Source organism: Diorhabda sublineata, chromosome 4 (assembly GCF_026230105.1).
Source record: "Diorhabda sublineata isolate icDioSubl1.1 chromosome 4, icDioSubl1.1, whole genome shotgun sequence".
Classification (NCBI taxonomy): Eukaryota; Metazoa; Arthropoda; class Insecta; order Coleoptera; family Chrysomelidae; genus Diorhabda; species Diorhabda sublineata.
Window position 1 is genome coordinate 26,237,257 of NC_079477.1, and position 17,347 is coordinate 26,254,603.

Sequence of the window (17,347 nt, forward strand, 5' to 3'; positions counted from 1 at the left end):
TCAAATAAAGTTAACCTAAACGCACTTATTTGTGAACTATGACACTGCATTTCGTAAGCTAAACCATGAAAAGACGTATTAACTGACAAGCCAACGGACGTTGCTTTTCTTTCAATTTTATCCTGATATATATTTTATAAAAAGGTTATTAAATAGAGTGGAATCCTCTTCAGGCTTAATATGTAAATAAAACCCCTGTCAGGTTATCAACACATATAATTTTTAAAATTAACATTTAAATTCTAAAGACACCAATATATAATTTGTCTAATAATATTGTTTTGTAAAATTCTAATTTGGCACCTTGATTCACATTTCTAACCGTTTTGACAATTAACAGGTATATTTCAAAAATATACAGAATATGGAAATCCAATCAATCAACCCTATTTTTCACAGTTCTAGTTTTAATCACTTTATATCTGATACATGTAGGTTTATTTTGACTGAAAAATTGATAAAATGATTAAAACCAGTTTATATCAAACTGTTTTGAAATTATGAGAAATAGGTAATTGATTAGTTTCATTTTAAATGAAAAATTTTTTCGTTTCTCGAAAAATTTAGAACTTCCTAAATATATTTTGTACATTGGTCTATTAATTTGTCAAAATTATATGAAATTTATTATTTGGTTTTAATTAAACATTTATTTTTATTGAAATTTCTTATAAAAATTCACCTTAATTCTTATCAGGAGACATATCTAAATATAAATTATAATGAGCGTTCAAAAAATTAAGAATACTACAGATTGTATTCTCAATTTCCTCATAAATAAGAAAGCTCATAAAAATTTTTAGATATAATACTCCAATTTTAATCATTCATTTTCAATATCAACCATATCCAGAAACAAATTAATTTTAGTGCATATGTCTACTAATAAGCTAACATACGAAATTTGATCAAAAATTCTGTATATTTCTTTAAAAACCTGTCACTGTAAAATATAGATTTTAAAGAAGTCTAATAGGGACACTTCTTTAAAAGCTGAAAGTAAACATAATTGTTTGGTGAAAATGCTTCCATAATATTAGAGAAAAACATTCATATTCAAGTAGATACTTTTAATATAAATACAATTGCACATAGCTGATAATTTATGTTTTCACGAAATTGTGAAGAATGTAGAGAGTTTTCCCAATTGTGAGGTTATGTCGTTTTGTTTACGTTATGAGAAATAATTTCATTTGTATACAACTAATAGAAAATATTGTGCCACGGGATTTATATTAAAAATACTGATATATATGGATAGAAAGAGTATTTCAGGAAATCTTGTTTAGCCTAAAACACTTAGAAAGTTTTTGCTTTCTCAACTCTGTTTAACAATCAGATAAAAGAGAGAAAAAGCCATATTTAAAAGGGACTTGGGACATATCTTAAAAACCCAATTAATAATTTTTAAGAGACGTCGTGGTTAAAATACATTTACCACACATAAAAATTTGAAAAGTTTTTTATAATAAGTTTGACAATTAACATTGATACATAGCAAATATAATGGAAATGCGATAAATAATAAATATAAAGAGATAAATAAATCATCGAACTAGAAATTACTAAAGCTGCCCAAAAATATTATTATCCTTAATTCCAAATATGGTATTACCTCTTTATATTTATTATTTTTTAGTTTTGCTATGAGACAACTACGTACTTGTTCTTTAGTGTATATTAACACTTGAAGATCTTGATGATTTACATAATTCAAGAGAGGAAATGTGTTAATTAAAAATAACTGTTATTTTAAAGGAGTAGCAATAAAATTGTTTTCTTGGAGACCCAGAACCCTTGTTCTAAGGGATAATTATCTGTTGCAATAAAAATTTTATTGCAAGATTTTGTGCTCATACAGAATGTCCCAAATAAGATAATTTAATTTTATTTTTAAATATAAATTACTTTTGATAGACTACCTTTTTTGGAGCTAAGCTGCAAATGAATGCAACTCTCATATATTTTGCATTTACTTCTAAAACAACAGTTTTGAGCTAATTTATATGCATTTATGTTAAGACTAATTATAATACAGTACACAGGATTTTCACATCAATTTTTTAGCAGAACGCGTCGCTCTTATGTAGTACATTCTGTGTTGACCTTTTAGATTAACTATAAAATTCATCAACCTCTTATTCAGTATATATTTGGAGTTAGCAGGTACCTTTTAATGAGTTTTACAAAATCTTATTTAGAAAACTATTTGTACCAATTTTTGAAGACAATTAAACGTATACCTATGTAACTTTCCACTTAGTTAAAACTTATTTCGCTTGAATTTACGGCGTAAAAGGGTTCGTAGAGGTTGTTAGTTAATTTTTAATTCGCAAGTATTAAATTTTTTTTAAAATGCCTTGTATTTGTAAGCATACGATTATATTACAAAAAGTAGTTTGAAACGTTGAGTATATCTACCACCACGCAATTTTCAATATGTTGATTTTTTTATTTGATATACCTACGACGCTTTTAAAAAGAGTAATAATATATTTTTAATTAAAAATACAAAACCATGTGATGTAACTATATACGGCTTGAGACTTGTATAGTATCGAAAATCCACCAATTTAAATATACATTCTAAATGATGAAATTTATATGTTATCTATATATGACTAACACAAAAATATTAATACAATCATCGTTTTACAAAATTGCATTTATTTCAAAGAAATTTCTTTCATCGAATTTTAAAGATATTTCTTTCTCTATTTCGAAATATTTGTCTACATATAATGGCATAATTACGGCTTTCTTTTAATTCCTCAAATATAAATCATAAATCTGTTTAATTTTCATTACATGAAATCAGTATTCTCAATGGTTAAATGCTTCATTAGATAAATATTTATGTAACCAGCAATACCTTATAAAAATTTTTGACACATTACTGAGAATACCACAACCACCTATTTTTTAGACGTTTCACGCAGATGGTCCAAGGTTGGATCAATTTTGTAATTAAAGTTCAAAGCCCTAGATGGATCTGCCAGCGTAACTATATATCAAGCTGGCAAATTTGACACAAAACTGAATAATTTAATGTTGGCGAACATGTCATGATTCATTATAGTTGTGTCGTACTCGTGTTTTTGTGTCATTTTGATTATCTATAGATTATGTAGTTATTAATTTTTCAAGACGACATTTGATAAATGTGTATAACATTACAAATCTATTAATGTAATGCATTTGTTCCCAAATTTTCATAAGGACGTTTTAATAAATGGTTGCTGGATATAAACAATACTTGACCGAAAGGGATATATTATGAAGTTCAAGTGATAAAATTTATCAAAATTAGGTTTAAACAGTTATTAATTTAATTGGTTATTTTTGCATTCAACATTTTATTTGGAAATATATATTCTCTTCAAGTTATATTTTCACTTTATTAATAAATAATAACACGTTTTGTTAAGGTTATTATTATAATTGAAGGATTATCATATATCTTTCAAAACCCGATTTGTCTACATTTCATTTGGGTAAGGAGAATAGTGCTCTTTTAACTTTAATATTTTTTTTCTAACAAGATTACAACTTATACATTTTCAAATTTATTTTTTTTTTCATAATAGTCTTCAGAATTTCATCTTTTGTATCTTGAAAATGTGCAATTTTGAGAAATATTATAAACAAAAACATAAATTTGAAAGCTTATTAGTTTTAAGGTAGCAGTATGAACTATCTTCAAATAATTTAAATTACGAGGTCATAATTAATATTCAAATTTGTCACTATTTTATGGATGTTATATTATTAGTTCAAGTTCAGACCCCCAGTCCACGTCAATTTGGTTAGAACAAATAAGATTGTAGTGATCCATCTAAATATAGGTGATCTGTGAAGAATATGGCGCTTAAAAGACTCCTTTGATTGTAATGTGTCCTACTATTGTTAAATTTTAAGATAGCGCTACTGTAGAAAATTTGGAAATTTGATATGACAAAATTGAAAAATGTATTGTAGAGGCACAAATTTAAGAAGTGAAATTTTATTTTCGTGTAAAAATGATAAAGTTTTATATGTACCTAATCATCATATCTTTTATTTCAACAATACCTTATGTATTTATTTTTTTAGCCTATACTTAATAAATGCCCGTTCTATTGCGCCACCCTGTACTTGTCAGTTTTTATATCTAGATAAAAAGACATATTTTCGTATAAAACGTTTTAGTTTTAATTTACATTCTATAAGGCTTGATTTTTGTTTAAATTTGTTTCGTTTTTTAACATATCTCAACAGTGAAAATCGGGTGTAATTGATCAATTCGGTTTTTCATTAATTGAATAGACGTGTTTCTTCCACATGTGCAACAGTATTTCGAAATTTTGAAATCCTTTGCAATACATATTTACCCCTAATAGAAACAAAGTATGCACTATAACTATGGCCATGAACCAATTGTTTGTCAAGAACAGGTACAAACTGATATAAGGTAAAATCGTCCAAAAGATGAAGGCTAAGTATAGTTCCCACTTTCTTTTGCACTGTAATATTTGACCATGAAGGAAATTACCAGTTGCTTGAAATTCTTTTATAATTTTCTCTTTATCAAACCATCTCTTTTCCAAAAATTGCTTAAGACCCTCTTCTGATGTAGGCAGTACAGATTTGGGATATCTGCAATAAAACTTTCATTAAATATCGTTTATCCAAAGAATTATCTCGTAACTCTTGATGGGAACCGTTTAAGATCTGTTAATCATATATTAAGTTATACAATATGTCTCTTATTTTATGTTCCATTAACGTATCATGTCGGATTAAATAATTTCTGTCTTGTGTTAATGTGAATGTGAAGAATCGCTATTCAACTACTAATTACTATTGTTTTCGATAAGATTTATTGTACAATGACCACTCCTAATGGGAACCAACGTTATAGTTGAGCAATTCCAAGTACCCCTTAGACACTTGAAGCTCCATTAACGTATCAAATTCCTTACCCATATTTTTGTATTGATGTGACTCTAGCACTGTGAAGAATTTACCTATTTGACTCTGACGACCATAAATATAATTAATTATAGCTTTTGTATACAATAGGATTAGTATTTAAGAGAGCATATACACGCATAGTATGGTCTTGGTAGTCTTTATTTATATTTTATGTTAATTAATAGTTTTTCAAAGTTGTGAATTGAGTAATTTAACTAAAGGGAGTATTTATGAATTGATTACAAAATTCATTTATAGAGAAACCTACCTAACCAAATGTATTTTGACTACATTTGGAAACTTTCCGTTTAGTAACCATTTTTCGTTCTGAGGAATGGTGTCGGGGTATATCAAGGTGATGTCGTAAACCGCATCTAGACTGTTCCTATACAACAATTGTTGTGTCAAATATACAAATCCTGTTGTCTTCGGATGTAAAACATTATCATAAAGCTAAAAAATATTTAATTTCAGTAGTAAAAAAAAAGAAATCCAATCCCATTCTATTGTGATCATATAAAAAAGACAAAATTTCCACAAATACGTTTTTGGCTAAAGACTTCTATTGTTGGGTGCTAGAAAACTAACTACAGCCACCTTCAAAACTAACTAGCACCTCGTCTTCTGTCAATGACTACCTCAATTCATAAACATTTCAACAATTATCTAGAAATTTATTGAAAACACTGGTCAATAAAATGTAACTTATACCAAATTTTGATTGTACCATGGCTACCAAACCACAATACAGTGTGTTTACGTTTGCATGCGAGTTATATCACTGCATTGAGCGAAAAAAGTCGATTAAAAATCACCAAACAATCACAAGTCTATAAAGCATGGATTCATCGCAAATTAACAATAAGGTTTAGTCAATCAAAGCTTGTGGAACGTTTAAGATCCTCCTTATCAAGCGGTCGAGAGAGCCATAAAAGTATTTGGCTGCTGCCGCATTTTTGAATTTACTTTTGTTTCTACAACGTACTCAAAGGTTCTTTTTGGCATCAAGAAATATCCTGATGAAATCTTTCGCCTTGTTCGTCACTCACAGCACCCAAATTCTCGGGAAAGAAATCCAGATGAGAGTGCAGGTTATGTATCTTTAAAGACATATTACATGCCAAAGCTTTGTATGAAATTATAAGCTTTATTTTTTGTAATTTTCTGCTTTATGGTCCTCTAGGACTTTTTCCAGATCATTCAGCTTTCCTTTAAAGTTTGCCATCTTTAGGCATAGCTTTTACTAACTTTTTCATCAGGCCGAGCTTTATGTGCAACGTTGGTATATGTACGTTGTCAGGGTTCAGTAAAAAATCAGTTTTAACATTCTTCTGCCTTCTAGCAAGTGATCCACGCTTGAATCATACTTTCTTTGTGTAGTGACTATTTTCTGAAACCAAGCAAAAGAGCAATGACTTCAAAATTTCCAGAAATTTCCATGTTTACTGTATTTGATTTTTTTCAAGAAGGAACCTCATGTTCTCGTAAGTACCTTTCATATCATAACCATGGTTAACCGGCACTGAAGGACATTTGTTTCCGTTGTATAGCCAAACTGCTTTCAAGCTACTTTTTGAGGAGTCTATGAACAATCGTTAGTGACTTGGATCATATTCAAAAACCAACCACTTCATCACTACAAGAATGTTATTAAATAAGGTCGGGAATAAGAAATTTTCGAAGTAGGAGAAAGTAAATTCCAGACGTTTAATCTAGACCCTAAATCGTTTAAATCACTTTTTATTAATAAATGCGTTTCTTTCAAAGTTGGGTGGGTCAATCTCTTTTGATACCTTATCGGGTTGACTAATAAATTCCGGATTAGAAACATAATAATGACTTTCTGGAAGAGGCAGTTCGACACTATGTAGAATTGTTCTGTTGGCCGATGTCAAGTTTAGCTACTGGACAGTGTTTGGACTTGTTGCTTGAATCCAACAAAAATAACAATCACTTGCATAATCTTTTGGTTCCGTCCAAATTTTTGGTATACCAAAAGATAAATGTCTTGATTCTTGCTTAGCCCAACCTAATAAGAGTCTCCCACATGTTAAACAACATATAAGTGGAACCCAAGATTTATCTTGGAGGCGCACAGGAAAACGAAAATAGTCTAATTGCACTTTTCAATTAATTTTCGACGCAGAGATGTTTAAAGTTAATTCTCAAGACACATAACAAAAACTGTCCTTACACTTTTAACTTTACTCAATAGTGGATTTTATAACTAATTTTTAAATGGACTGTGGCAGACATTTCATGGATTTTTAACCATGATTATACGCCGTGACATTATTGAGCAAAATTTACAGCTAAAATCCAATTTATTTGAAAAAAAAATCTGGAACAAGCACTAGAAAAAGCAATTGCAACAATCAAAAATGTTTAAACTAAATCAACATTTGAATGAATGTCGTAAGAGGTCCTAGTAAAGCAAACGGTGGTTTATTCTCCATCTTTCAAAGGATATAACGTGAAATATTTATTACGAGTTCATCACAAATTTCGTGTGACAAAAACAGTGTTTATAAGTGAAATTATTGAAATTGCAGCTGCGAGATCTTCTTGCTTGCGAGTACATATAGCATCAGAATTGTCAAACCTCAAAGCTGATAAGCGGGGAATCATTCTTGGCTCAGTATTGCTCGAAATATATCACGTCTGAGTCATCTATCGCAAAGAGTTTGTTTATTTTCGTAATGTGATTTGATTAGTATCTTTTTATACCCAATGCTTGTTTGAGTGAATTTGTGACTTGACAAAGTAATCTTCAAGCAAGATTTCATCAGAAAATAAAACATTTCAAACTGAAAGCTACTACAAGATCACGTGCTTTATCTCTTAGAATCAGAAATTTCATTACAATTTTATGTTTTCTACTGGCGAGATTAAGAACGAACTTCCATAATCAAAGTTAACAGTATTCTTTTCCTGACATTCCTCATTTTCCTTTTCCAAAGTTGTCGAGGCCCTGTTTCCACTAGTAGTAATATCTTCCTGGGTTTTTTAAACTCCAGAGGCACTTTCATGTTCGGATTTTAATTATTCATCTTCTAGGAGTTCGTCAAATAATTTGCGTCATCTTCGGCTTCATTGAACCACTGAATCACAGTTTCTTCAAAGTTTTAATCACCATAACACACCCTTCTTGACGGTCCAGCCATTATTTATAATGCAAAGACTCTTAATTTCCATTAGAAATTCGAAAGTCAGATATAAAAAAGCTTCCAAACAGATTACATGACGTGACCTGGCGGTAGACGTGTAGGGTTACAAATAATTTTCAATTCTTTTCGCGTAGTAGTCTGCCAGGTGCCATCATTTCGGTTAAGTGTTAAGAAAGATCAATTGAAGGCCAAATGCCTAAATATTTCCATCAATTTGAAGATTTTATTAGAAGAATTCAACCAAAACACATAATATTGCTCGAGAGCTCACTTACATAACCACACAAAGCTGGATTTATGGTTGAAAAGAGAAACTGGTAGTTATTAGCATTTAGTAATTAATCAATTCAAAAATAATAAACTTTCTAAAGTCTAAACTAAAGAAATTCTGAAGTTAGCCCTGAAAATACAAAATGTAGAACATAAATTAAAGAAAGAATGAATCCAAAAAAGGTAAGAGTATGATAAGCCACCACACGACGATCATCATGAAACTCTTTACATAGACTATTGATATTACGAGAAATCGATTTATCACATATATTTTATGCTGAAACATTTACTTCCGGAGATACCGGAAGTGACTATTATCTCAGGAAGGCTAACAGATATCGAACCATGCATAATATTGTCCGATAGATCTCATCAAGATCTATCTGTGTGCGAAAAGTCATGATGATTGACGCATGGGCAAAAGAGTTTCTTTCAAACCTTACCAAAATTTTCATTTTATCTATTGATTTTTCGTGAAAATAATGCATTTGAATACTTTTTCCACATAAACTCGCATGCGTCAATCATCGTGACTTTTCACACACAGATAGATCTTGACGAGATTCTGTTAGCCTTCCTGAAATGATGGCCACTTCCGATATCTCCGGAAGTAGATGTTTCCGCATAAAATCGATTTCTCGTAATACCCACATATGTAACACTCTTACATTGACAGTTTCTATGATTAGAAGTTGTTTCGACTAAGGAAGACAGAATGGCAACGATTTCTCTATCCTCCGAGGTTCCAGCTCGGTTCTGCGCATTCTCAAGCATGCGCAGTATAGATAAAGTGTCTCGAACGAGAGAGAAAATGAATATTGTCGGTACCGTAATCTAGGAACGTTTTTTCCCATACCAACTGTCCATATAGGAGTATTACATATATGGTAATATCAATAGTCTATGTATAGAGTTTCAGGATGATCGTTGTGGGATAGTTTGTCATACTTGTGCCAAAAGAAACAACCGAAAACCCATGAAAAATGTAGTTTCATTGAAATCTGAGCATAACCTAATGCAATAGCCAAATTATTTTTCTGACAATGTGAACTGAGTGGATGAATTAAACACAGTTTATTCATTCTTTTATTCTTACCGGCAAATCATTTTTAATAGCGAACTTGTCGCTATTTTTCTTAGTTGCTTCCGTGAGATCAGTTCCTTCTGGGAATATTAGAAGACTATGCTTGTAATTTATATCTGATACATAATCGACATATTTTTTCAAAATAAGTCGGTCCATTTGCCAACATCTTTGAATATAAACGAAACAAGCCAATTGCATTATCCATCCTAACAATAGAAAATGTCAAAATTAAAAAAAAGTTGTATATAAAACAAAATAAATTATTCTCACCTGGTCCAGGTATGTGTCTGATTTGATCTTTAAGGATAAACTTTGTGGAATGGGCTAATTTGCCTTTTCCTTCGACGCAGTGATACACGGTGGGCCAAAAAAAGTTCCAATCCGTTCTAGTTCTATGATTCATTAAGAGGAGTGACAGTTCTCCTGTTCTAATCGCATCGCCGGTTACTTGGACGTGGCTATCGCAAATTATTTCTAACAAAGCCTAAAATTGTTGATGAATTGAAGACATTTCAACTATTCTGTATAATTTAATGTTCCCAGTACACTTATGTCAAGAATTTAATATTTAAACACCTCAAATCTTTTTAAAACTGATAAATTGTTGTTGTAGAATCTACAGGGTCTCATAACGACCCAATTACTTGAAATTAGTTGAAAAAAAAAATACATTAAACTTATTTCTATATGTATTTATTGGTGTGAATTGAAAGATAAGAAACAATTTTTTTTTTAAATACGACATTGTTTAAATGTTAGCCATCACGTTAACTCCTCTTCTCTTCAATATTGTTTTTTAAATGTGTCAAATTTCGTGGATTATTCTCGTAGACGACGCTCTTAAGATAAACCCACAAGAAAAAATCAGATGGGGTCAAGTCAGAGCTCCGAAGTGGCCATTCAAAATCACCTTTTCTGAGAACAGCTCGCGTGCAATGCAGCTGAAGAGCTCTTAGTGGTGTGGTATGTGGCCCCATCCTGTTGGAACCATGTCAGCCGGTTATAATGTTCACATTGTTGCAGTCCTCTATTATCTTCATAAAAGTAGGGCCCAGAAATGCAGTTCGCTGAAATGTCAACCTACATGGTGACTTTTTGGCTATGCAACGGGCGTGTATTTAACGTCTGTGGATTTTTTTTCCCAAAAAAGACAATTTTGGCCATTTACGTATCCATACAAATGAAAATGTGCCTCATCGTCGACGAACATGTTGTTGAAATTGCATTCACAAAATTCAATCTTATAACGTAATCATTTTCATGTAGAGCTTGCACAATCTGAATTTTATAGGTTTTTAGGTGTAAATCAGATCGCATTATGCTGAATCGAGACTGTCGGCTTAGGCCCCTTTCACACCAAACGAATCCGAATCAATCTGGATCACTCCGAATCAAGTTGAATCTGATTCGTCATCTCCACTCTTTCACACCAGCTGAATAAACCTGAATAATTCTTACCTGGAATGTTTAATTCTTCGCCAATTTTCCTCCACACAGAAGATATGAGATGTCTGTTGCTGTGATTTTTATCACTGGCGTCATAAATCGCACTAACTTTTAAAATTAATAACTCCACGTCCATCTCGTATGGTTGTTGATTCAAGATTAACCGGACGAGGAATCTGACAGGTTGAATCAAGTGCGACCTCGAATCAAACCTGATTGTACCAGATTCGTCCTGTCTGGAGGCGGGAAAAGAGTCCCTTCACATTTAAACAGAGCGCTCTAAGCCGAATCTTGGTCAATCAGATTCAACTTGATTCGGAGTGATTCTGATTGATTCGGATTCGTTTGGTGTGAAAGGGCCCTTACAGAAGCTGCTATCGACTGAATATTTTTAAGCGTTTTTGCTGTCCTTGAACGGCCGTGATGAATTTCGCCAATAGTGTTTTTAGTAGCATTGAATGTCTGGATCCAAGCTAAAACTGTTGAATTGCTCGGAGCTTCCGCAATGTTGCGCAGTCGATAATGTAACCGATACAACCGTCGAATAAGTGATCGATTGTTCTCCCGTGTTCCCGTGTAAGGTGTGATGGGAATTAAAAATTTAAGGAACACGCTAGTAAACGACCCCTGCGCCTTGTTAAGATAGTTAGGTACATTTATTTATTCCTACAAAAAGGATCGAGTCGAGAATGTCAATAAAATTGTAGTGTTATTTTTTTGTTTTAATATTCCCAACATGGCTTTCTAAGAATGTCAATTGTAAAAAATCTAGGACACCATGAGGCTTGTATTCGTAACTCATCGGAATTTGATATTGACATAAGTGTGTTGGGGTCACGGAGGTATTTACAACTAATGTTTACTTACCGTAGGATAATATTGCCAAAAAGTGAATAAAATATCCGTAATATATCGGTAAAGTTTATTAGAAATGAACAACACTGGCAACAGAGGACAAAAAAGCAATGAGTAACCTGTAAAAAATATTAATATCATCAATAATTTTTGTAGATCACTGTATATACAAATGTTGCTACCTAAATTTTGAGGTAGACAAATAAAAACAAATATTTATAATTGGATATGGCTTTAATGTTTCTCTTTGCATGTAGTTGGACCAATTGTCTTCTTCAGGTGTTGATATTGCAGTTTATTTGTCATCTGCAGGATTACAAAGAAATCTTTGGTGCCAAATAAAGACTGTACGTTTTTTGTTTGAACTGATGTGTTAGAGCCCGCATTTTCGTGGTGGAGAATGATTAGTCTTTGGGACTCGAACTACTACGAGTGTAATAGGGTTTACCCTCTTCCGCTTGCTTTTTATATAAAAAAGTTTGTTATATTTTTAAATTAATTCCGTTTTTTTGTTAGTTAATTAAAAATCCTACAGTCCGTGTATCTTCTTCTTGATCTCTTCGGCTTTAATCAGGCACTTTTCTGTTCTTAAATCATATCATTACCAAAAATCAATTTAGAACTGTTTCCCTTCGACTAGAATACATTTTCTTCATTATGTTTTCCCAATCTTAATCCCGTGTTGATTCTTAAGTTCTTTGAGAGATTTTCGTGCATTTTTTCTATATTAAAATCATTTTAAGTTGCAATACAACTTTTGTCTATTTATTTATATACACATCATCATATACTTGTTAAAATCTAGAAGAAATTGGTATAGTTTGATGATATATCACTCAATAAGTCGTGTGACTAACACACAGATGGCGCTGTTATGACGTTTATGGAGTACCAGCTTTCAAAAGACTATGTGTAAAATTTCATGACATCTCGATTAGTCAGAAAAAAGTTAAAGCTATTTAAGTAAAGCTACTTGTGTTATTTTCATAACAATTTAGTGTACTAATTTATCATTGCTTTTGATGAAAAAAATACTATACAAGCTCAGCAATGGCTTCAAAAATATTATCCGGTCTCTGCTGGTCATACATACCCCGATGATGGTGAACGTTCTGGTCGTCCAATTGAGGTGGTTAAAACATAAAAAAAGTCCGCAAATTGGTTATATCTAATTGTAAATTGAAATTCCATGAGTTCTTGAGGCCGTAAAGATATCAGAAGTCACTGTTTTTACAATTATGCATAAACATTTGACCATGAGAAAGTTTTTTTTTCGAGTTTATTTACAGTCAATCAAAACAACGTGTTGATGATTCAGAGCAGTTTTTGGCCATGTTTACACGTAATAAATAAGATTTTTTGGGTCGATATGTGACAATGGATAAAACATGTATCCATCACTTCACTTTGGAATCATCTCACAGGACTGCAGCCGATGAACCATCACGTCCGAAGGGTCCAAAGTCACAACAGTCAGCTGGGATGGTTGTGTTTACAATATTTTGGGATACGCATGATATATTGTTCATCGACTATCTCCAAAAGGGAGAGACAATCAAAAGCGAATACTACATTGAATTGTTGGATCGTTTAAATGCAAAAATAAAGGAAAAACGACCTCACATGTCAAAGAAAAAATCACTGTTTCAACAAGACAATGCACCGATTCAGTCAATGGCAACCATGGTTAAATTGAAAAAATTACACTTCGAATTGCTTCCTCATCCACCGTATAGTCCAAATTTGTCTCCAAGTGACTATTGGCTATTCGCTGATCTCAAAAAAATGCTCGCTGGTAAGAAATTCAGCTCAAATGAAGAAGCAATTGTTGAAACTGAAGCCTATAATGAGGCAAAAGACTAATCCTTCTACAAGCACGGCATCGAGAAGTTACAGAAGCGTTGGATTGTTTGTATAGCTCTTGAAGGAGATTACATTGATAAATAAAATCGATATTTGGCAAAGAACTGCCCCGTAGGGTAATAATCTACTCACTATATTCATTGAGAGTACTTTGTAAGGTAAGAAGTGCTTAAAACAGAATTTCGAATACTAGCATGGTAAATAAGTCGTTTTTTTTCTCGATAAGGAGCCATTATTATCAGTTTTATCACTTTCACACAGTACCATTGTTTTCTCTACTAACATATTACACTTCTTGATCTTTGGACTTGGACCATATAGTTACATGGACTGCTACTTTTATCGAGGAAGAGGCAAAATGACATCTAACAAATCTCTATCAACAAAGACAAACCTTTTATAGATGCTTGACAAGCATTTGTATTTAGTTTATCCTGCCAATCTTTTTATATAAAACCTTTCTCCTACAACATATAATTCCTTCCAAATTCCAAGGTTATCCAAATTAGGTATCAAATGTATGTGCATACTATCCAGAAAAAAATCCTACTGCAAATACATTTAACACGAATTAATATAACATCCAATTCCGTACCGTCAGAACGATTTTAAATTTTTCAAAAATTGACACATTCAGTCATACATTTCACCACAAACCTTGTGTACAATAAAAATCTCGGACGCTTAGATTACTGACAATTTAATTGTCAAACCATTTGAAACCGACAATTTTTCAAAAATATTTCTAGTAATTAATGTAAGTAAGATGATTTTGTTTATTTTATCTAGAATGAAGGTGGGCCGTAATACTACAAAACAAACAATATAATTCAAATAAAAATATAACTTACCTGCCAAAATACTAGAATACCACAGAGCACAGTACAACCATCCTTTAAAAAATGTCATTTTTAAATGATTGAAACAAAAAAACTGATGAAAAACTAAAAAGGGTTGGCCGCGACTCGCTGCCCTTTCGAACTACATCTTGCGAATGGAATAGCCAAAGTCGAATGGAGCATTCGTGAAGAGAATCAAGATTTATTGATTTTCATCCCCGGAACAGCATCCCTGAATGTATGTGGGTGGCTGCAACCAGGATTTTCCTGTTGTATCACCTAGAAAGCCGGGAAACAGTTGGAAGCTAACATCTATTTGAAGCCCTTTCGGGAAAATATGCATGTTGATTGTAAATTAAAACTTTTCCGAATTACAAATGGAAACTGATATGTTGTACAGGATGTTTTTCATCGTATCACAATCAACTAAAGTTTTTACTGAGTGTAAATACTATATATAATTTTTTATATTGGTTGTATAATTTTTCTGATGCTTAAATTCATGAATTTTTAATCAAATACTAACTGGGATTTTCCCTCGTTGTTAAATTTGCAAATGTGTCAGAAAAGTCATCGAAATTGGTACAAAAAACTAGATTTCTTTTTATATCGCCCATTACAAATATAAATCACGTTTATAATTAAAATTATATAAACATGATTTTCCTGTATCCCATAAATCTCTATTTGCTTTGAAATAATTTTATCTATAATATATAATTTTATCTTATCGCTTGGGGACACCCTGTATTTGATATAAAAACTCTTATATTGCCTTCTAGAAGGAAGTAAACCATATCAAAAAGATTATTTTGTTTATAAAAATATAGTTGTTGACTCAAGTAGGTACTGATTTAAAGCTATGCCCACACTATGTCGATCGACACGTTCGAGTTTCTGTTGTCTACATTGACCAGTACAATTTCTTTTAATTTACTTGAAATTCAAAAAATGAATGATGAGGAAGATGCTGAGGGGGCTACTACTGCAATTATTGCCACAGTAGGTAGCCATCTGGACCGCTGCTGTCCCTCAAGAAGGTTTGGTAAAATTTCAAATTGCGAAAATCTGTTAAATATTGCGCCAAAGATTAATCGAAGATATACAACAATGAAACAAGCAATCTCAGTCAGCCAGCGCCTTGTTGTAACACTTCGTTTTTTGGCAACTGTAGAGTTTTAGTAGTCGATTTGCGGTCGAAGTAACACGTCCACACTGGTGCTTTCGATTCGACTGTCTTCGATCCGGATAGACCTGATTCGGGTTCGGTTCGGCTCGACACGGCCTTATAAAGTCGAGCGACACGTCTACACTTGTTCGACGAGCCTGAAAGCTCTAGACATAGGGAAAACCCCTATGACAGATGAACGTCGGCCGAAAAAAAGAAACTTGCAGGAAAAATAGTTCTACTAGAAGAATAACACAAGAAAAAGGATGAGAAAAATAGGAAACTAACGACGGAATCTGAAATTCTAAACGCTACAAATGGAGAAATCATAAGATGGAGGTCACAATGACAGAACTTTTGGAAAAATCCTACTACAGTAGAAATTGAGAAGCCAAAAACTCAATCCAGAGTTCTCAAAGAAAAACAAACTGAAGATTGCCCCATGGAAGGAGAATATCTACAAGTCATCAACAAAAAAAAGAGGAAGAAACCGGAGAGGCAATCCTCAGAGGAAGAAGACACAACGGACAAACAATCTCAAGAAGAATTAGAGAAAATAAAAACTGGAAAACAGGCGAAACCGGAGAAAAGGTCACCTCCAATAATATTAAAGTCCCCACTTATGTGGACAGCAAAACGGAAGCAGCTAGTGCAGAGGAAATTCGATGCACAGTGCAATATGGGAATACACATAGGGAAGAAAGATGATTTCAACAAAATGAAGATGCTTCTGAGCGAGTATAAAGAGATTGAGCGGTTTACCTTCGTACCTACTCAACGAAGAGAAGGAAAGGAAGTTAGTCGTAAAAGGGCAAAGCACTCGTAGCAACACTCATCGCTCAACAGGTAAAGTAAATCGGATCACTAGCTTAAGTTAGGTTAGTAAAACATTTTCAAAAAACACAAAAAATTAAAAAAGTGCCGTGTTATATATCGGAGAAAGCTATAGAGAAGGATTAGATCTAGAATATTTAGTAACTTCAATTTTTTAAATTCACTATATGATTCGCTGCCGCTTTTCTTCATTTTTAAATAATTTATAATATAATATATAATGCAGATTAGATCTAGACTTACCTTTGTTTCATTTTCAATACAGAAACACAAGAATTAAAATCAGAAAAAAATATTTGAAGTACATAATATCTGTTATAGCCATTATGTGCATATTGAGAAACATTGGATATAAATTGTCCCTTCCACTTTCTTACGAAGGCTGCAAACTGACTGATTATTCTTTATAATAGGATTTAGAATACTAGTTTAAAAGAAACCTTTCAACCACCATAATCCATTTATAATAGAAATTGAAACTTTTTCCGTTTAAATATGTACTAAGTTGGAATTTTTGGAACCGTTGGCGATATTCGTACTGAAAACACTGTTTACACTACTGCTACATTTACAATTACACTGTTTTATACTAAATTTTCCCACCAATAATCCTTCTCCCTCTAAATATAATTCCAGCGAGAATCTTTACATTTATTCCTCAACTACTAAACTATAGAGTGGGCTGTATGGAATAGGCCCATATTTTTAAGAAATAATATCCAAATATTTAATTGAAATTGCAAGAATTTCAAATTTTTAACTACATAAACCATGCAAGTACCCTATACACGTTTTTTCGATCCGTCCATATTTTAAATCAGCTATGTGCTCCTTAAGCCGGACATTAACGGATCTCTTAGTC

General features: G+C 32.2%; 1 protein-coding gene across 1 annotated transcript; it reads right to left on the reverse strand.

Annotated features, from left to right (window-relative positions):
- Window positions 1-196: 196 nt before the first annotated feature.
- LOC130443239 (lysocardiolipin acyltransferase 1-like) lies at window positions 197-16,880 on the reverse strand. Its single transcript, XM_056777770.1, has 7 exons — window positions 16,729-16,880; window positions 14,496-14,762; window positions 11,794-11,900; window positions 9,751-9,964; window positions 9,490-9,686; window positions 5,222-5,406; window positions 197-4,635 (listed from the first exon to the last, which is right to left on the reverse strand). Exons 2-7 carry the CDS (start codon window positions 14,551-14,553, stop codon window positions 4,278-4,280), a joined length of 1,119 nt encoding a protein of 372 aa, XP_056633748.1. The 5' UTR covers window positions 14,554-14,762; window positions 16,729-16,880; the 3' UTR covers window positions 197-4,277.
- Between the last annotated feature and the right edge of the window lie 467 nt (window positions 16,881-17,347).